General features: G+C 46.9%; 2 protein-coding genes across 6 annotated transcripts in view; both read left to right on the top strand.

Moving 5' to 3' along the window:
- rasgef1ba (RasGEF domain family, member 1Ba) overlaps positions 1-21077 on the top strand; it is a 70591-nt gene that overhangs the window by 30571 nt on the left and 18943 nt on the right. The window contains exon 1 of one of the 4 annotated variants that reach the window (XM_047329127.1): positions 13957-14091. The exons of 1 other annotated variant lie outside the window; for it this stretch is intronic. The gene's annotated coding sequence lies outside the window, so the exon portion shown is untranslated. Of the gene's footprint in view, positions 1-13956; positions 14092-18817; positions 19199-19616; positions 19745-21077 lie in introns of those variants that run through there. 2 more of the 4 variants (XM_035639671.2, XM_035639673.2) reach the window with 2 other exon arrangements.
- LOC124849715 lies at positions 10763-14841 on the top strand. 2 transcript variants are annotated; one of them, XM_047329128.1, is made up of 3 exons: positions 10763-10890; positions 12467-13102; positions 13471-14841. In XM_047329128.1, exons 1-3 carry the CDS (start codon positions 10842-10844, stop codon positions 13971-13973), a joined length of 1188 nt encoding a protein of 395 aa, XP_047185084.1. In that variant the 5' UTR covers positions 10763-10841; the 3' UTR covers positions 13974-14841. The 2 variants fall into 2 exon arrangements, with proteins under 2 accessions (XP_047185084.1, XP_047185085.1); XM_047329129.1 differs by lacking the exon at positions 10763-10890 and adding an exon at positions 10948-11325.

The raw sequence follows: 21077 nt of genomic DNA, 5'->3' as shown, positions 1-21077 counted from the left end.
GTCCATCTTCTGGGTGCCGATGCTAACAAATGCTCACCTTTGATTTAGGGCAACTCTTTTTTCATGTCGATCATTTTCTTGATTAATTGATGAGTTGTTTGGTCCATAAAATGGTGAAAAATTGTGAATAATGTCGATCGTGTTTCCCAAAAACCCAGAGATGATGTTTTGTTTTGTCTACACACCAAAGAAATTCAGTTTACTGTCGCAGAGGAGCAAAGAAACCGGAAAATATTAATATTTAAGTAGTTGAAATAAGAGAATTTTTACCTTTTTTTCATAAAAACTACTTGAATCGATGAATCGATTATCAAAATAATTGGCGATTAATTTAGTAGTCGATTTCTCTTCGATTAATCGATTAACTGCTGCAGCTCTACTTTGATTTTCAGATTTTAAAAACCTGCCTGACACAGCTTTTTAAATTTTTTTTGTCAGACCTTCTCCAAACTATCTCACCTACGAAATCTGATTCTTATCAGCTGCTTGTTGACGTGTCGTTCATGAATCTCCCAAATTCTTTTGTGCAGGACATCACCGCCCGCCATCTCGTATTGATCCAGGGCGGGGGCTTCCTCTCGCCCCGCTGTCCTCGAGAAGGGAGGGGGGGGGGGGGATGAAGGAGAGGAAAGGGGGGAGGAGGAGGAGGCGTAGAGTTGGGTGGGGCGGTTTGTTTTGGTGGCGTCTCATTGTTTCCCCTGGTTTCCTCAAGCCACTTCCCCCCACTACGCAAACATGTGGAATAAATAGAGATGTGCAGGGAATATATCCGACCCCACCCTCCGCTGTTTGATTCTGTTGTCACGGTAACACATGACATCACTGGCAAGCTGCTCGTTTGCAGAGGATGTAAAACCTCTCTAAAGCTCTCAGAATTTGAGAGTGATCATCTCATTTTCTAATTTTCAATTAGAAAATGTTAAAAAACAAATAGTATAACATAATAACCTTCAGCTCTATGCAGCACTGAAATAACAACTACAAAATAATTATGGAATGTGTGAATCAGGTTTGGGATGGTTTGGTTTTTTAAATAATCAAATTTTCACATTTGAATCAGCATCAAAAGCAAAGATATATTTTCAAGAAACAGAAAATAAATTATTTTATTTTATTTCTAGTGAATAATTCATTTTTTCACCCTCTGCTCTGACAATGCATTGGATCATTGTGTCAAACCAATGAAACCCTCGGTGAATTGAATTGGGATCTCTCTCACACACACACACACACACACACACACACACACACACACACACACACTCACACACACACACACACACACACCTCAGTCGACCAGCTGCTCAGGCTCCTTACGAGCGTCCTCGGACCAGTGACCCCGGCTCCGGCTCCTCCTCCTCCGTGTGTTTTCACGGAGTTAATGATATTAGTGTTTGACGACGGGGCCGAGTCTTAATGCCCCTGCACCTGCTTTCTCCCCCCGCCGCTGATGGCAGGTGGAGAAAAAAGCAAATGAGTCTGGCAGTGATTTATTGTTGGCAGAGCCATGAGGAGCTGGGGCGTCGATTCCTTCTTCTTTTTTCATTTTTTTTTATTCCTGTCCAGATGAGGAGAAGCAGGTGTTTCACTGCAGGAGACTACAGATGTTTCCTCCCTTAACAAATGAACCATGTTGGAAAAAATTTTGAAATGTCCGAACAGCAACGCGCCGACATCTGGATCGACCCCAATGAATCCTCATGTGCGACTGTGACGATGACATTTTGCTGCTGTGTCAAGTGCCACTTAAAAACTGAGACATTTGGAAAAACGCTGCCGGCTGCGTTTTAGTTTGAAAACACCGGAGTTGCGTTTGTAGTTTTGGAGACGGGAAGAGACTCCAATATTTGGGAACGGTGATCAGCTGTAACCCTCCTGCGCTTCCTGATGATTGCATCGGTCACGACGACCAGATTAATAGAATTCACATGCCAAATTACCATCATATTAAAAAAAACTATAAAAATACATTTTGTAGATGAATTGTGAGTTGTGATCCAAGCAGCGTGTTTCCTTTCTACATTTCTTGAGATAAATGCAATAATGGGAAGAAAATTAAAAGCACCGGCTCTTTGTGGACAGAGGTGTCGCTCGGTTTAGACCAAATCAACTAAACTAATTTCATTGCTTTCAATCTGGATCAAACTCCCGAGCGGAGAATTCACACGGAGCCGGTGGTTGGAGCAGAACTAAACATGTGGACTCTTTAGGGCTGCAACTAACCATCATTTTTCATCATCGGTTAATTGATAATCTGTTTCCAAAATGCCAGGATGAGGCTTTGTTTCATCCACGAACCAAACATATTCGATTTACTGTCATAGAGGAGCAAAGAAACCAGAAAATATTCACCTTTTCTTCTTTCTCAAACTGATGAATCAATCATCAAAATAGCTGGCGATTCATTTAGCAGTGGATTACTAGTCGGTTAATCGCTCTCGTACTCTTCAGTCAAACCTCTGTTTGTTCAGTCGGGTGAGAACAAAGCCGTTTGAATTCCTGAGTGAGTTGGACGTCTGGGTGGGATGGATGTCGTCTGTGACGGTGTAAAGGGACAGTCCGTGCACTTTCGCGACAGCTGTAGAAACAGATTAGACTCAAACACTCCGACTCTTTGGTGTTCTCTCTTTAAACGTAGTGAAGCGCCGCCGCCGCCGTGAAGCGCTTCGCTCCCGTCGGGCCAATTAACTGTGAAACTCTGAGAACCGTCGCACGAGGAGATGAAACACAATATACGTTCGAGGATGTTTCCAACGTAGACACAAGAGAGCGGCTCTCGTTTTGAGGATTCAAGAAGTTCTCGTTGCTCTTCTTCTTCTTCTTCTTTTTCTTCTTTGGGCCCAACGTTGAATATTTAACGGCACCTACAGAACACAGTCGCTCATCGTGGTTGGAAAGTGATCGTCCGCTCCAACGGGGACGCGCAATCTCGGCGGTTTGTTCTCGGAGGGACTTTTTGTTCCTTCGCTTAGGAATCGTGGGAGGCCAAAGATGAAAAGTTTAAAAAAAACGAAAGGATGAGATTGTGAGATGGTCGCGTCAGTACGTGGGCGTCGGCAGCCCTGTCGCCTTCTATCTTCTAACACGCTCTGCAGGGGAAGCAGAGGCGAGTTATATTATAAAACATGTAGAACTAAAATTGCGGATGTTCCCAGAAGTGAAACTGCCTCCGAGCGGAAGATAAATGTCACTGAGTACTTTTCGTCGATGGTTCGCGATTTTCAAAGGGAGAGTTCAGAGGTTTCTCTGGCTTCACTCCGTGCGTGGTGTTATTCCTTGGCCTTCAGCTACCTCCTGCCCTCGTCTCCGGGTCTTTGATCCGCACCGCACTTCTTCTGCTCTCAGAGCCATGGAGGAATCCCACTCCCCACAGACGCCGTGGCCCAGTTTCTCTCTCTCTCTGTTCGTGCCGTTATACGAGCACATTCTTGATTCAATTGGAACCAGCAGCTCCTCCACGTGGTTTCGATCAGCTGTGCTCCGAGCATTGGGTGTTGATTGACGGTAGTCTGGTGGGGGGACGGGGGGGACGGGGGGGCTCCTCTTGTGTGGTCGGGATCATTTTACCAGAGGGAGCGTGGACACTTGTCTGCGCTGTGAAAACAGTCTGAGCAGTGAAACGCCGGGCATTCCTCGTGGGGGGGGGGGGTGTCGCCCTGGTGACCTGGGAGGACGCATTCCTTGAGGACGCGCCCCTGGAATCCAATCCAGAGGAGGAGGGGGGAGGCGGACGAGGAGGGGGTCCCCGACGCTGGAATCTAGACCTTTTGTTCTTGCTCAGGAACATTTTGCACAACTGGACAAAAGCTGTCGTTCGAGCCACAAACGCTAACAGACAGAAAAACGTACTGACTGTATTTTCACGTATGGTTTAAAAAGTCATGGCAGTCATAATGCAGAATGGTCCTTTATATCATTCTACTGCATGTTATCTGTATGTTCTCTAGGCCACGCCGGTGGTTACCAAGTGTTCGTTTTTATTCTAATGGTTTTATTTATCATTTCCAATGAAACTGTGAAATGACTTGTCACATAGATGTAGCCGAGATATCGTCACCTTGTTCAAAATATCTGTGAATATGCAAATGTTTGCATTATTACCGGACACAAGATGATCTTTTGAACGTCTGTCCTCTGTGTATTATGCACTGGAGTCTTCCCACTCGATCCGACCCGCAACAAATCAGACGTACGCTGCTTTCGGACATGCACAGGGAGTCCGGACACGTTCCTGATATTTGATATTCATGTCTGAAAACAGCCGTATGAACGCAGATCTCAAACGGGGTTACACCTGTACGTAGAGCCGTCCACCCGTGGTTGGATGTTAGTCCAGATCTGAACCCAGGTCGGAGGTCATGCCCCGTGCACTTCGTTGTGCGTGTTACACTTCAGATACGTGGCGATGTTCATCCCCTTCGGCACAGACTTGTTTTTCTCGCCCGTCAGCTGATCGCTGTGAAAACAGTCTCCTCGTGTCAGCCTCTGCACAAACTTCGGGGGAAAGAGTTGAGCGAACGCACTCGCTGTTCTTCTCATGCTTTTAACCTAATTTACACGTCGGCACCGACGCGGACTCTATCTCGCGGAATCTGACTGAGCGTCCGCTACAAAATATGCAGCTCGCAGTGTTCTCGATTCAGGACACTTCAAACATCATTAACCGCAGCGGTTGTGCCCCGTCAGCCGCAGACCTCGACAAGGGAGTCTTTCATCCGGCCGTTTTCTGGTCCCGTCCCGTCAGACGGCCTCATCCGCGCGACATCGTGTCCTCCTGATCCGACCCTGTGACGTCACCGACTTCCGTAGTTAGTAGTCCCAATCTCGTCTGGCAATAAAAACACAACCAGCGGGGGAATGCGACCATCTCTGTCGACGAGCCCTTTTGAACCCTTTGTTCCCCTTTTAGCTCCTCGCTTCCTGTTTGACGTCGCGGCCCCGGTGGGAGGCGAAGGAGCGAGGAACTCAAGGTGGAAGTGCCTGTGGCGTCACGCGCGCGACTCGATCGAGGCGTTAGAGGAAGTGCGAGGCCGTTTTTAGCTTCGGAGAGACGCTCTCGGACGTCTGCGACCTCTGTGGTAGTAGTGGGGCTGGATATTCAAAAATTCACATGCTGCCTCCCTCGCCGCACACTTCCCCTCGCACTTCATCTCGAATCTGATCCGGTGCTGCTGAAGACATGACGGCGGACGCGGTGTTTTGTTCTTTTCCAGGCATCTGGTGCCGGCGGGGGGAAAATGATTTTGCAAAGGCGCAGATGCTCTGCCATGAGTTCACGGTCGGTCAAAGTGGCCTCTGCAAATTTGTGCTTGCTATTAAAAAAAAGAAAAATTAGAGGGAGCGTCCGGGGGAACGGGCCCGGGCCCAGGAGTTCTGTGATTCATGTGAGAGGCGGGGGGGGGGGGGCGAGGCTTTTGAAAAACCACGCTCACACACATCACAACAGCTCGCTTTTGGAGCTGACAAACGAAAAAAACTGCCGCGGTTCCTCCATGTGCTCTGGAATCGCGCGGGTCCCGTGTCCCGTGTCCTGTGTCCCGTGTCCCGTGTCCCGTGTCCCGTGTCCCATGTCCCGTGTCCCGCCCCAGCTGCCGAGTCGCACTGTGCCGTGCGGCCGCAGCGACAGGCGGAACAACAGTTTGTGCACGGCGATCAATTCAATAACGCCAAACACAGACATGTGCCTCCGTCGCCATGGACTGACCCGAGTACAGGTTCTCCTGGGGGGGGGGTTAGGGTTAGGGTTAGGGTTAGTGTTAGGGCGAGGTCGCGGGGGGTTAGGGTTAGTGTTAGGGCGAGGTCGCAGGGGATGCGCCGCTTGTCAGTTAATTAATAGGATCAGAGAGCCCGGGGAAGTTCTGGAAGGACACAGGCACTGGACTTCACTGGCTGTATATGATATATGAGAACGCCAATGTTGCTGCAGACAATTTTCCCTCAACTTTTCCCACCAGTAACATTTCTGGAAAATGTCCAGAGTGAGTCCACCTGAGAGATTCATAGAGAGCGGGAGTGTGGCGCTCGCACCAAGGCCCAACTTGGCGGACATCTTTTTTTTTCGGCTTCTGACTTTTGCTTGACATCTGATGCGATATCGTGCTTTCCAGCTAAATACTGTCGTCTACGCGTATGACCTCATTCACATCACTTGAGACACAGAAGACAGTTGAGGACCTGGCTTTATTTTTACATGGCGCTAGTCAAGGGGATTGAGTCGAAGACATGAACTCTGCGTTTGCCTCTTCATGTTTGACGAACGCAGCAGGAGATTGAAAAATGTAACAGTCGCTGCCGGTCAGGCAAAGTTCCAGACAATGCATGTCCGAAAATCAGCTGACGTGATTACGTCTTAGTGTGTTTTTATCCAGGAACGTTTCCATAATTTTAACATCTGAGAAAAAGAATGAGTTGGTCGTCACTCTGCAGGAGAACTTGCAGCTCGGGCCTCCGGTTGACACCGCTTTGATTCTTCGGGAGCAAAACAACACAAGAACCCCGACACAGATTCCAGGGATGGTTGCGCAGCAGCAGCAGAGAAGGAGCAGCGACTCCGCCGCCTCCGGCCTCGGCTGACGCCAAGCGCTCGTCCGCCGACCCGGTTCCCTGCGCCGCAAATCACACGGGGAACAGATCCACCCCCCGTGTCTCGGCCCTTCTGAGGACTGGAATGAAGACGATCCAGAGGCGGAGACTCTGCACTTAGTCATTCCCTGTGGTCGTGAGATCGTCGAGCCTGGCTCTTTGTTTTCGGGGACTCTCTTTTTTCAAGCAAATTGTCCCTCCTCCCGAGCCAAGAGACAACAGACTACTAATTAGAGCTTGTCCCAGTAGAAACATCTCAGGTTCTCAACCTTCGCAGCACCACCGGGGTTCTTTTTTTTTTCTCCCTGTACAAATCGATGTGTCTCTCAGGAATCCTCCCTTCATCCTGCTCCTGCTCACACTTTGTAGGTTTCTAAGGGGTCGGCTTAGGGTCCTAAGTTGTAAAAATTATGCAAGAAATTGAATTCCCGGTGCAGCGTGATCGCTGCCTCTGAATGAGCATTCATGAATAATAACAGCCTTTGGTGATGTAATTAGAAAATCTGTGTGTGTGTGTGTGTGTGTGTGTGTGTGTGTGTGTGTGTGTGTGTGTGTGTGTGTGTGTGTGTGTGTGTGTGTGTGTGTGTGACGTTCCTCTGCAGGCCAGCGGGGAACGGCCCGGAGCGACGTGTGTGTGAGTGAGTGAAGAGATGAATGTCCAGTCGACTGTCTTGGCTCCTCTCTTCTTCCTCTGTAATTACCTATTCTGTGGCGGGGCTCGTTGTAGTGTGTGTTTGTGTGTGTGTGTGTGTGTGTGTGTGTGTGTGGAGGTCAGTTCTGTGCCAGCCCCTGCGGCTCCAGGGCCTGTAGCTTGTCCCAGGATTGAACCTACAGAATCAAACGTTTGCCTCAAAGTGTCCTGGTCGGGTTCGTCGCAGCTTGTTGTCCGGAGATTTTTCAGTTTCAATATCACAATTGCCAGGCGGATATTTCTCCAACTTATTGGACATCGCTGTTCCAAAAGCAGTCCCCTGATCTACGTGGAGCACCGGGGACTAAAGATGAGCATCACAGAGTCCTGGACCGATACAGAAGTGAAACAAACGCTGCATTTCTTTCATCTTCTTCTATTTGGCTCTTTTTGTACAGAAGTTGTGAAATTCCATGTGTGACGACGCTTTTGATATCAAGACCCGTTCGAAAGCGACTCCCCTCCCAGGTCTCCTGATATCGACACCAGTGTTAATTCCACCCTGATACTCTCCGGGCCACACTGGAAAGTCCCGCCCCGGCGAGCACGGACTTTCTTGGAAGGCATAAAAAAACAAAAGTAAAAGCACCTGGACCTCATGTGGCTGAAAGTTTCTGGTTTGTGGGGAAGTTTGGGTTATTGAAATTATTGTGCCTTCCATTAGAACAAGTGGACTTTCACGAGTCCAATAATCCTGTTTCCCCATCGCCTTCGTCCTTTCAACTCTTATTTCCATTTCCTCATTTCATGACACTGGGGAGATTTTTCGCTTGGTTTGATCTTTGGCTTCATTTTAGCTTTTCAAATCACATACGTGCTGCTACGGCTGCGCCTGGCCTTCACACGATGCGCTGGAGTTGTTCGAGCGGCTTAAGTGGAGAAGTTCCGCAAACGCTGCGGGTCCCGGTTTCGTCTCAGCCAGGCGAATACGCACTGGACTGTTGGTCCGGCCGCGCCAGGCTCGCTTGCATTTCAGTCTGGACGGGCGGAAAAACAGAGACTTTAGCAATCTTTGTCGCCCCTCGTCTTCGTGCTCATCTAACGCCGAGCCAAACACTGTAGATGTCAGTGTGTTGAAACGCACGGAGGGGAAGCTCGGCTCTTCTCGTCTAATTCTTGGTGAGACGGCAAATGAGAGAGAATGGCACAAAGCCAATTTTTCTAGCATATGGAAATGTATATCCATTTCATATGATGCTCTGCGACACAATGGGAGAAAATGGGCTCTGACGAGAGGCGATAGAGACGTTCACTGTTAAAGTCAGAGCAGAGGCTCGGGAGATCAAAATGCAAATGTGACCGCACGAGAGCAGACTGAATCATTAACAGCACTTTACCCCCGCCCGCCCCTAATTGCTGCGTGTGCGTGGATGAAAGACTGAGGAGGCGGAGCCGGTGAAATGGAAGACGGGACCCCGGAGGTCTTTAATGTTCCTCAGCAGACGCTCGGAGACGAGTCGACCCATTAGCACCCAACCGGCCTCTTCGAAGGAAGCCGCTTCCTCCTCGTCCCGTCCCTCTTGTTATCCAAAGTTCAGATGTGTTCGCGGTCTCCCGGGGCCGTAAAAACGCATCTTTGGGCTACGTCCACACTAATATGTTCAAGAAGATGAAGACGATCTCCGCGTTTCAGCTCCGTATCAGGAGTTATCTGTCCGTACTAAACCCACCTGAATACACATATCACACGACCCCTGCACGTCCGCCGGTCCTTGTCTGTCTGCAGTCGGTTGCCTGGGTTGCAGACTAACTGCCGCGGACAAGGAACAGCAATGGTGGAAAAGTAAGACGGCGGATTTCGTGGCTCGACGACGAGGTGGAACGGCCACTGAGCGTGAGAGGAGTCGTCACTGAGGAGACCCAGTCGGGAAGCCAAGGCGAAACGTGTCCGTTTCCGTCCGTCCACACTGAAGAAAAGAGCTCGGCAGCGTTTCCAACGTGTCTCTCTGACGTAGCACCAGTGATTCCAGTGGTTTTTAAAATGAAAAGGTGTTGGTGTGGATGTAGCCTGAGTTTATCTGATCACCCGTGGACACGTCAGTACAGCTGTAATGCCCCTGTATGCACTTAATCCACATGTGAAGGTCTTGTGATCACATGGCTAAAAGACTTACTTTGTTCCTTCTACTCTACTTATTCCCCCCGTGACCGTTTGGAAGAAAGACACCTTTTTCAAAGTGTCTGTCGCAACTTGATACATATTAGTGCGAAAGTTCCCCTCGCTACACTTCAGCCCGGTTCATACCTGGACGTCACCTTGCGTCCTTGATCCAGTCACAAGTGGACAAGTCTAATCTCAGGTGTGAATGCGTGCTGAGGACGTGGCGGAGGCGGTGAGATCTAGATCACTCAGAGCACATTCAGTGTGGCATCGTACAAAGAGGATGTTAATGCAATGCATGTAAATGGCCAAGGTATACGCCAAATACTAATGAGATGTGATCACAAGCACTTGTGAAGACAAAAGCACGGCATGAAAAAAATGCAGCCGCCTCATTCATTTGAATGAAACAGCAGTTGTCACAGTGGGATGTGACACTTGAGCCCTCGGGCCAAAGGAAAGGAAACAAAACCAAAACAGGCTCAAGAACCTTTTCCACGGCACGATCCCACGTCGTCCAGCAGACAGAGCAGATTCCTGCACTTGAGGAATGTGAAGCTTTTCATTCTGTGGTTCACCTTGTTTATCATCCAGAGTTATAGAGGTAATAAAACATGCCCTTTGTACAGTATTTTGACTGATACGTCTTCAATCTTCTGTTGTTATTACTCAAACCAGTCCTCAGCTCACTCGTACAGAATGATAATGAATAAATTAGTAGTAAATAATAAGCCCCGATCTGAGAATGTCGTTGTACAATATCAATCATAAAGTCAGACTTTTGATGATTTTTTTGGACACTCAATTTTTTTACACTGAAATTTTTTAACACTCAATTTTTTTACACTGAAATTTTTTAACACTCAATTTTTTAACACTCAATTTTTTTAAACAAATTTTTTTATATTCAATTTTTAACACTCAATCTTTCAAAAATGAAAAATCAGTAATGGAAATTTTGAAGTGTTGATTTCAGATGCAAAAGATCCAGCTACATCATTTCAATAAAAAAAAAATTCAGCAGTACCAAAGTCCGGTGAGACAGATTCGCTTCCATAAAACAGACTCTTTTGTTGGAGGCAACGGCTGATTATTTGTTTCTTGAAATATTTTGACCACTTTCTCATTACATCACAACTTTATTCTTGATATGTATCAAAATGTCAGATTCCACCCCCAAATATGGCCCAACTACTTCCTCATCCCTTTGTATTAGATCAACTCACAAAAAACTCTCTCAATATACTTCTAATATCACTTATTTTTATTTTTAAGAACGAATATGTGTCTTTGAAAAAAAAATCAATGGCTGCAGAAAGTATTTTCCACATGTCTGTCAAACTGGGGAGCCTGAGCGGAAACACGTCACGCGCTGCGAGCGGCTGCGTCACCCGACCCGGAAGAGAAGAAGCGTGCGTGTGCGCGGCCCTGGGATTTGTTTACATCCGCTGCAGCTCGAGGCTCGAAATGAATCCTGCGATGATCAACTCGACCAACTCCGTGTCGACGACTAAAAGTAAGAGGCGACCGCGAGCAGCAGCTGCTGTTCACCCGGAAGCGGAGAGTCGGAGCGACACACTCGTGTTAGCTAGGCTCAGCTAGCTGTTAGCCGCTAACGTTAGCGGGAAGTGTTGTTAGCGGAAGTAGCCTCTCAGCTTCGCGTTCACTCTGGTTTAAAACCGGCGAACAACCCGTTGCTCGTTATTGTAACTGGCCCAAATCACCCGGGGCCAATCGGAGTGTTGTCACGTCAGCTGCACACACTGTCGGTGTCAGAGTTAGCATGTAAGCTAACCCTCAACTTCTCTCCGTTAGTTAGCGCGATGCAGGGTTCACGCGAGGACACGACCCCTCGTATACACAGCGTTGTTCTGACGTTACTGTAAGTGTTGGATCTTCAACGCTGCGAGACGTGCAACGCCCTGTTATTACTGGAGATTATAAAGCCTATGTATGTATCTCACTGTGCAGTCAGCTGTCACGTTTAGAGATCCCATTGCATCGTGAGGTCTGCAGGTGTACGGCACCTGTCAGTCTGTCGGTCTTCACCTGCAGCTGCATTTGCAGATAACTTTCCCTTTAGTTCGTAGATTCTCAGGCTGCCGGGCGTCGCTGCTGGGGTCAGATCCTCAGCTCAGACAGTATCATACATTTCCTCATCAAATCTAACCTCGTAGAAGAATCCTGCAGTGACTCACTGAGCTGTTTACTTGTATTCCCCCCCCCCCCCCAACCTCAGTTATATTCTTTAGACTAGAGCTGCAACAGTGATTGATTAATCGATATGTAATCGATTAATCGGTTCTAGTAGTTTTAATGAAAAAACAAGTCAAAATGATCTGATTTCAGCTTTTTACATGTGAATATGTCCTGATACAGTGAACTGAATATCTTTGGTGTGTGGACAAAACAAAACATCATGTCGGGGTTTTGGGAAACACGATCAACATTTTTAACCATTTTATGAACTAAACAACTAATCGATTCATCGAGAAAATATCCGACAGATTAATCGATTATGAAAAAATCGTTGGTTGCAGCCTTACTTCAGACTATGTAGTTTACATCTAGGGCTGCAACTAACGATTATTTTCATGATCGATTAATTGATTAGTTGTTCGGTCCATAAAATGTCATAAACTGGTGAAGAATGTTGATCAAGTTTCCCAAAACCAAAGATATTCAGTTTACTGTCATGGAGGAGCAAAGAAACCAGGACATATTCACATTTAAGGAGCTGAAATCAGAGAATTCTCACTTTTTTTTCACTTGAACCGATTAATCAATGATCAAAATAGTTGGCGATTAATTTAGTAGTCGATCACTAATCGATTAACTGTTGCAGGATCTACCTGGCACCATTCTGCAATTATGCCGCATTCATGTCATATGGCATGACGGGACAGATTGAAGAGATTCTCGTACGTGAGCTCAGAACAGTTGTGCGACAGTAGCAGAGTCAATCATGAGCGAGAAAAGCAAAAAATCTCCAGAACCTTGAGTTTTAGCTTATCAAGAAAACATATCGGAACTATTTCCTGTTTCCAGCAGAGTCGACTCCGACGTTGTTCAGCGTGTTTCTGTTTGTGCAGGGAAGCGAGAGGCCGAGCGCTCCGTCAACTGGACGGTGGAGGAGACCCAGGTGCTGCTGTGTGCCTGGAGCGACGAGCGCGTCCAGAAGAGCCTGGCGGAGAACCTCCGCAACCGCCACGTCTTCAAGCACCTCTCGACGCGCATGAGCGAGATGGGCTTCTGCCGCAGTCCGCACCAGTGCCGGCTGCGCGTCAAAACTCTGAAGGCGAACTACGTGCGGGCCCAACTGCACCGCAGTGTGAACGGCGCGCAGCCGTGCACTTTCAAATACTTTGCCGAGATGGACGCCGTGTTGGGTCGGAGGTCGACGGGCGGAGTGGGCGGCGGCTCGTTTTTTGCACCTTTGGAACAGACGGCGGAGCTTGGCCTCGACGGGACGGGGAGCATCCCGGAAGATTTAAATTCTAACACCGACGAGATCAGTGGTCACCATTTTGGTTCCTCGGGGAGAACGGGAAGGCAACGACCTTTGAGCGCGTCGGAGGGGAGAGGAGGCCGGTCGCCGTGGCAACTCGACTCCGACGTCAAGCTGGAGGAGAGAGAGGATTCAACGGACGAGTTTGAGTTCGTGGACGCGGGATTCCCGGCGTGTCCCAGAGTTTATCTGGAATCAGGCTTCCATCGAGAAATGAGTGGTGCGTACTGTGATTATTATTACTTAAATAATAACACACACTATGTTCTTATAATTTTTGCTTTGTCGCTTATGACAAAGCAAAAGCAAAATATTTAACATAATAGCTTTTTAAAATATTCCTCTTAACGACATAGAAACATATTTGAAATAATAATAAGAATTTTGTCCAGTAGATATTTTCCTAGTGATACTATATTGATCATTTTACTTACACACGTTTTTTACAGGGTAGAGTCTAAATGAGGAACACAAGCATTTGTTCTGTGAATATTGATGGGAACTTCGGTTGTACTTAAAAACAAAAATAAGGAATATTCATAATATTTATTTCCCTCCATTAATAGTCTCATTTACTGTTTGTCACAGGTACACCAGTGGACAACAGCCTCAGCTCTCCCTCCCCTCACGTTGTCCCACCTCCACCATCTCCTCCTCTTCCCCAGTCCGCCGCCTCACCTCTCCCCGCACCCCCAGACCCGAGCCCCGACAACGCCCTGCCCACCTCTGGCCTCCTCCACCACCTCGAGTCCCCCCGCCCGGAGCCCGTCCTCAAGCACCTGCTGGGGAGCTTCCAGCGGCTGGTGTCGGACACCCGCGGCCTACTGGCGCAGCTGGAGAGCCAGCGGCAGGAGCAGGCCCGCTGGCACCAGGAGCTGCTGTCCCAGTGGCTGCAGAGGGAGGAGCGTCGGCAGAGGGAGGCGGCCGACCGGGAGGAGAGGAGGGAGAAGGCTCGCATGGAGCACGAGATCCGGGTCCTGGAGCTCCTCACCGGCCTCGCCAGGGAACACGGCTGTAAAGGCGGAGGCGGGCAGACTTTACTGGAGGGACCGACCGGTCCGAGTCACAACACGGACAAGGAGAGAAAATAGGTGGCACTCAAAAAGCTAAAGATTTAATTTTTTATAAAGTTTTAACCCAAAGAGGTGGAACGGTGCAGATCTGGTGGAACCAAATGACGGCACTGATGATCCAAACCACCACGTTCAGGTCAGCTTGGTTTCGGGCATCGACCATCAAACTTGAAGAGTGTGTGAGTGTAATGGTGCGTTCACACTGGACGCGAAGCAAATTTTGAGCATGTAAATGCAAAGATGCGGCTGGACACCGACGCAGGCAACGGGAATGGTGCGAGTAGTGCAGCGCCCACACGCTAATTTACGCCGCCCGCTTCAGTATATTCGCGTGACGCTTTGATGCGATGGACAACGAGCGCTGAGATCCTCGGTCGTCAGCAGCCTGTCAATGAATCAGGAATGGAGAATCGCGACCGGGTCGCTATTTGTATTATGACCGAGTGAAGAAGGCTAGTTAGCACAACCGCTTTGTGTGGCTTTTGCCATCGTCATTCCTGTCTGACTTTTTTTCCTTCAACAGTTCATGTTTACAAGTGAATGCGCGTCTTTGTCCAGATTCGGTTTGTCGCAGACAGTGGAAGGAATTGAACGGGCAAATGTTCACACGAATGACGCAAATAAGCACAAATGTGTGCTTGCAACCAAAGTCGCTCGAGCCGCACGTAAAATTCGCATTGTGTCCGGTGTGAAAGCACCGTCACTGACAACGGGATGTTAGTTGATGCTCACAAAAAACTTTCAACACAAATACTGCACTTATGGCGTAAAAGGAAAATATTTTATTGCAGATTCATTCGGTGTCGGTTGATGTAACCAAATGATGGTGACATTGTTTCATGCACTTTTAAAGAAAATTAAAAAGAAGCGATTCTTTTGTAAAGCTTGTTCTCTTCCAGAGTCTGTTTATCATTGATCCGGATGTTTGTCCGTGAGCCGGAGGAATCTTAATGTAAATTCTCGATGCTCGTCTTCATTGTTCGGTGCTTGATGCTGCTGTTTTAACACAAACATAAACTTCCAATGTTTTGTTTATTCTCCTGCAGGAATTTTTTTCAAATCCCAACACACCAGCCTGGATGTTTCCTGGTTGCATAAGAGACCTTTAACACAGTCCACACACTCCGGTCCATAAGCATAATCAGCTGATGCCTGAAGTCGCGCAGCATGTCAATGAATCCATGTTTCTCTGTGATCGGACTATTTCCTCCCACTCTCACCTTTGGAATCCAGTTTCAGATTAAGGCTCCAGGCCGCGGCTGCTTCCGCGCTGATCGTTAACCTGAATAGACGAACTGGAAATGTTTCACTCGGCCGCCCTGAGGTGGCGAGTGTGAACGAGCTGGAATGGAGCAGCAGCAGCAGCAGCAGCAGCGGCGGCGGCAGCAGCCCCCCACTTCCCTTTTTTAACGTTTTGAAATGCTAAAACCGAGATTGTAATCAACACACTGGTCAGGCTGGTATTGTGTTATAGCCTGGAGACCAGACCAGTCGGCAAACTCATGTTTATTCAACACCACCAACCCCCTCCCTCCCTCATCCCCTTCAGACAGATTGGTCCAATCACAGCAACTTATCTACATTTCTTAAACGATTTCTAAAGATATGTGCTTGAGTCAGCTGTAATAAAAGTAAGTGTTTGCTTTCGACAGCTGACTATGCAAGTCTAGTGCAAAGATTAAATTTAAATGTAATCACCAGAGGTTTACAGTTTCTTAACAGAAAGAATTCTAAGAACGTAACAAAATGGCGGTTATTATTTATATAATAATTCATCGCAGTACATATCGCTCAATATGCATTGGACAGTGGATTTTGGGGCCAATTATGAAAATCGTTCTAAATTGGGACGTTGCAGACTTCTTCGCTGCCGCTGCTGCTGATGATGAAACAAACTGGACAATACATTTACTCTAAGAGGAAAAACCCCACATACATTTTGTTGCTTTGGTTGCTTGTGTCTGTCCAGTAGTTGTGTCCAGAGGCCGTTGAATCTAAGTATCGTATGTTTCCAAAGCCTCAAACACATATTTTTTCTTTGTTGCCATTAGAGCTCCATTGTAGACCAGAATCAATGTGGGTGTTTTTCGTGCCGGTAACGTGCTCTTCAGTCAAATTCTGCGTCGTTTAATGTCGTCAATTGTTTGGGAACTTAATTTACTTAAAAAAAGACCCAACTGAAGATTGATAAGAATATGTGGTTGAATAACCTGTTGATGCTTTTCCAACATACAAATTATACTGTTCCTGATTAGCTCTAATAGTTTAGGATTTATTTTAAATGTCCGCTTTAAATGAGAACTTTTCCGGGAACCGGTCATCCTTTCGTAGTGTCTGCAGACATTTGTTGTGTTTCAGTGCCGCGACCTCCAACGTAATAGTCCTGGTCTTTGTGGTCGAACTCATGTGCAGTCATATAACCGAGAGAGAAAGAGATAAGCAGGATTACTGCACATATATATATATATATATATATATATATATGCCGCAAATCGCCGATAATCCCATATTACGTCATTCCTCTGGACGCTGACGAGATTTTGGGTGATTTGCCATTATTTCACTGTGGCTCATTATCTCTCCGCTCCAGAAAGTGTGGAGGAAGTCGGGGCAGAGCACAAGTGGATCTCCGGCCAAACAAGACGATATCAAGCATGTATATTCTTTACATAAATTATATTCCTTTATCGTGTGAATCGTGTTTTAAAGGAGCGGAGAAAAACAATCTTGCCTGTTTTCCTGTTTTTATAAGCGACAGGAAAAGCCAGGTGACATCTGAACAAATTAAATTAGTTATATGTGTTGAGATTTGACAATTTCAGTTGATATAAAACATAATTTACAGCATTTTGCAAACAAATTTCTCCTCTTTCCCAGGTTGTCGCTGCATTTGTTATTCACTGTCCTGTCTGATTGAATAAAAGTAAAATACATGAAGACGACTAAATTAGTAATCACATAACAACCCTCTACAACGCAGCCTAGATTAAGGTTTGCCAGAGAAGGATTTAATACCGTTGTCATTTCTATACGATTGTGGTTTGCATGATTATTATATTTAATCCGTATACGCATTTTTGTTTTCTTACAGAAATCCAACGATTCTGTACAATTCTGGACTTTCGCATTGTTACCATGAATTATTTAGACAAACAATGAACGTCGCTGTCGGTTTTTGAAGAACATGAACGGGGATGTGTTTATTGTTGTAGCGTTTCCACTGACATGTTTATAATCCCTTTCTATGGGTGTTCGCGGCGGCTTTCGATAAATTGAAATCACAATGAGGACATGTAGACGTACAAGGAAGAAAAAGGGTGGGGGGAGGAGAATGAAAATTGGATTTGCTACAAGAGGAGGAGAGAGAGAGAGAGACATCGAGAGAATAATTTAAAGGGCGAGTTTGAAATTGTAACCCCAGACTTTATTTGTTCCTTCCGTATTTCTTTGTTATAAAACACGCAACACTAAATGTATAGGACACAACACGTGACGTCATGTTAATAAGCGTTTTATTGCAGTGTTGTCGTAACTAGATGAGAGGTTTTAGTGATGCTCGCAGCATCGCTCTAGTCCGTCGTCCACTTTGGTCGAAACTAAATCAACTACGAGAAGAAACGCCTTGAAAGTTTCTAGCCTACAGACGTGTAGTCATCTTCCACCACCAGGGGGCGTGTTTTTTACGTTAAATGTCGAACTATCAGATGGATCGCCATACAAACGAATTATCGCAGTGTCGCCATCAGATCAAAGTGTTAGTTACTTTGTGTTTACTTCTAATTAGCGAGTGTTAGCCCGCTAACATGCTAAACTAAGATGGCAAACGTTTACCCGCTGAACATCAGGATGTTAGCATTGTCATTTCGAGCAAGCTAGCGTGTTCACAAAGCTGCTAGCATGGCTGTACTCTTACGCTAATAAAAAAATCACAAAATATAATTTTTTCTTTTAATTCACTATTCACATTAAATCTAATGTATTTTAAAAATGTTGTCACCTTGAGTGATGATTGGCTAAACACGATAACGCTGCCGTTATATTGGCGTTAACTTCATAGCTAGCATTGGCTAGCTAAGGAATTGTCAAAATAAAGAATAATTTAAAGCATAATTCTCTTGTTGGCCTTTAGTCTTCTCGTTGTCTTTACAAATTCCGTCATGTTTTTCATATAATACAGAAACTTTGTGATCGGATGATTCCACCGTGTTGAATATTCTCGCGTTGGTCAGATGTGATTCTTTCGCCGGCAAATTGACCTCGCGGCGCTTTTTTCACAGAGAGAAATCAGAGAAAAGTCATTGGTGTGAAAAGGGTTTATTGACGATATACTTGTTTGGTAAATGTTATTGATTATTGGGGGGGGGGGGGGGGTGTGACAAAAAACTCTCCTTCTAAACATGACTGATCTGGGGGGGTTTTCCCCACAGTTGCCGAGTGTATATTATGGGAAAGACAGTAAAGCAGATTCTGTTATCATATCCATATTCATAAGATTTCTAAACGCGTTATTGAGTTACACTTTCAACCCGTCAACTTGACAACCAGACGTCACAATCATCACATCATTAATCGCATTCCTCTTTTGTGAAGTTGGCATTTCATCTGAAACCGCTGTGGAAATAAAATGAAAGCGAGAAGGAGAAGTGATATCGATGTGAGGGGAAAAGAAAAGAAAACACTAAAAGAGGGACTTCCCCCGCGTCAATGTGGGAGAAGGAGTGAGTGGACCGAGAAAGAGAAAGAGAAATGAAATGGAGAACGAGAGAAGGGGATGAGGCGGGAGGCGGGAGGCGGAGGAGAGGCGGGGAGGGCGGTGCTCTCCTCTGATTGGCTGCCTCCTCTCCTCCCGAGTCTTGAGTCTCGACTCCAGCTCCTCACTCGGCTGACAGGCGGCGACGCGGCCGGAGCTCTCGACCCTCTCGCGCAGGTCCTCCTCTCCATCTCTCCATCTCTCCATCTCTCCTTCTTCTCCTCCTCCTCCTCCTTCTTCTTCTTCTTCTGCTGCTGCTGGAAGAACCGGGAGTACGCGTTTTTTTTTTATTTCCAATTTCCACTTGGTCCCCTCCGGCGGAGGAGGAGCCGGTGGGAGAGACGCGCCGCTGCCTCTGGTCCTCGAGCGAGGAAGGAGAAAGTCTGGTCTTTTCACATTTATTATTATTTGGAGGAAGAAAAAAAGAATAAGAGAAGCGCTCTAGGGGGATTTTTGTATTCATTTTTTTGCACCTGGATTGCTGCTCGTGCAGGTGAGATGTGCGGATTCATATATAAATTATATATATATATATATATATATATATATATATACATATGTGATTTTATTCTTTCAGTGAATGACAGGTTGTTTGGTGCAGGAGCTGCTGATGGGGGAGAAGAGCGCACTTTTCTTTTATAGCCCGCGTGCGTCTGAATGTGACAAATATTAATATTGTGTTGATTGCGCCTTTTATTGACTTTATCCATCAACGTTCAGAGCAAATAATCTTTGCCCCTCGTTGTCTCTGCCTCACTGGGTGTTTGTGTTCTGACCCCCCCCCCCCCCCAACAATGTTCCCCAATTAATGGGATTTTTTTCTTTTTTTTAAACCAGTGCCAGTGGCATTGGACTATTTTTACCTCGACTCCCTCTGGATAAGAGGATTCCCCCTCTCCTTCACCCTCCTCCTCCTCCTCCTCTTCCCTACAAGACAGTGAGGGATCAGTGAAGTTAATCCCACATCCCTCCTGAATGACTCTGACTCTGTATTACAGGACGTGCTCCGGGGTTTCTTCTTCCTTTATGTGCTGACAAGGTAAATCCGTTTATTGGTGATTTGGTGGAGGCTGCCTCTTCCTCCTCCTCCTCCTCCTCCTCCTCTGGTGATACTTGCCTGAGTTATTGTTACTGTACTCTGGTGCAGTGAGGCGGTTGGTGTTGTCTGAACAAATGTAGACACGTCCAGGCTTTGGGGGGGTGAAAGTATGAAGTGTAGGGGGGTCTTGGTGTGGTGACACCAGTCTGATACTTGGTGCAGCAGACGCTGAATTAAAGACGGTGTGCAGACTGCAGAGCTGTGGTCCAGGCTGCAGCTTTGAATCTACCACTGATGTATTGATTTGCAGGTCACAAGGCGACCGAGCGTCCGATAGATTAGAGACATCGACTCCTCAGACTGCAACTATGTCACATCTCACCAGTCTTCTGGGTTGTGTTGGAATTAAATATGGCCACAGTTTCTTTTTTCAGGACATTTATTTTGGGCCTAAAGTGTGGCAACACCACAACCGTTTCGTCATCACGTCCAACTGTCTCCTTTCCAACCAGTGTCAACATCACACATATAAATGACTGCAAAGTGGGTCGTTGAATTTGTGCAGCCTACAGGACTGATGACACCAGCTGATCTGGTGCCGTCATGGAAGCTGTGATTTTTGCCGCCCGGTGCAGCAGCTGGGTCACGATCGTGTCGGCGCTGATGTTGTTGTTGGATGTTTTTTTACCGCGTCGCTCCCTGTGGTGCTGAGATGAGTCGATTTGGAGAGGGTCCATGTTTGGGTTTTTTTCCAGTCGTCAGAGGCTTTGGAGAGAAGTGTAACAATAGCTCTTATCATTTGTGCTTCAACCCATAGCTGTTCTTGAAATAGCGAGAAAGAGGAGGGTTTGAAATAAGTCATTTGCTTCCTTTAAAACTCACATTGTGTAATAATACGCTTCGGAAATTTCCTGTATCAAGAAACTCAGCCCGGACCTCGTGTTGTTCCATCACTTTCATCTTTACCCCAAAACATCCTTACCTGCCCTTTGACAACCTCCACTTGGAGTTGGGATGACGTACAGGCGGGGCGGCGGGGTTGGAAAGGTTCAAGGGGGACAGTGATGTATCTGTGGTGTGAGCCTCCTCCTCTCTTCTGGCTCTGCTGTAAAGTTGTGATGTATGATTTCGCTGGTTAACAGGTGGCAAGAGGTTGTGTTTTTTAAAGGGGGGTTACGCCCCTTTTTGGGACAAGGCGCACTTCCACTCAGCCTCTACTCTCGGCGTACGTTCACTTCTCCCGACCACGCACCAGCTTCACACGGCACACCGGCATGCAGCCCCCCCCCCCCTCCCCCACTCCTGCGCAGCCACTCGGCCCATCTCTCACCCT

This window comes from Scophthalmus maximus, chromosome 19 (assembly GCF_022379125.1).
Source record: "Scophthalmus maximus strain ysfricsl-2021 chromosome 19, ASM2237912v1, whole genome shotgun sequence".
NCBI classification, from domain to species: domain Eukaryota; kingdom Metazoa; phylum Chordata; class Actinopteri; order Pleuronectiformes; family Scophthalmidae; genus Scophthalmus; species Scophthalmus maximus.
Note: the sequence above shows the minus strand (reverse complement) of the source record. Positions and strands in the feature narration are given on the sequence as shown.

What these genes read in the sequence shown, in the direction of transcription:
- LOC124849715 (XM_047329128.1), top strand. Translation starts at nt 10,842, where the DNA reads ATGAATCCTGCGATGATCAACTCGACCAACTCCGTGTCGACGACTAAA. An exon ending in CTCCGTGTCGACGACTAAAA is followed by an intron (nt 10,891 to 12,466) that starts GTAAGAGGCGAC and finishes CTGTTTGTGCAG; the next exon opens with GGAAGCGAGAGGCCGAGCGC. An exon ending in CTTCCATCGAGAAATGAGTG is followed by an intron (nt 13,103 to 13,470) that starts GTGCGTACTGTG and finishes TGTTTGTCACAG; the next exon opens with GTACACCAGTGGACAACAGC.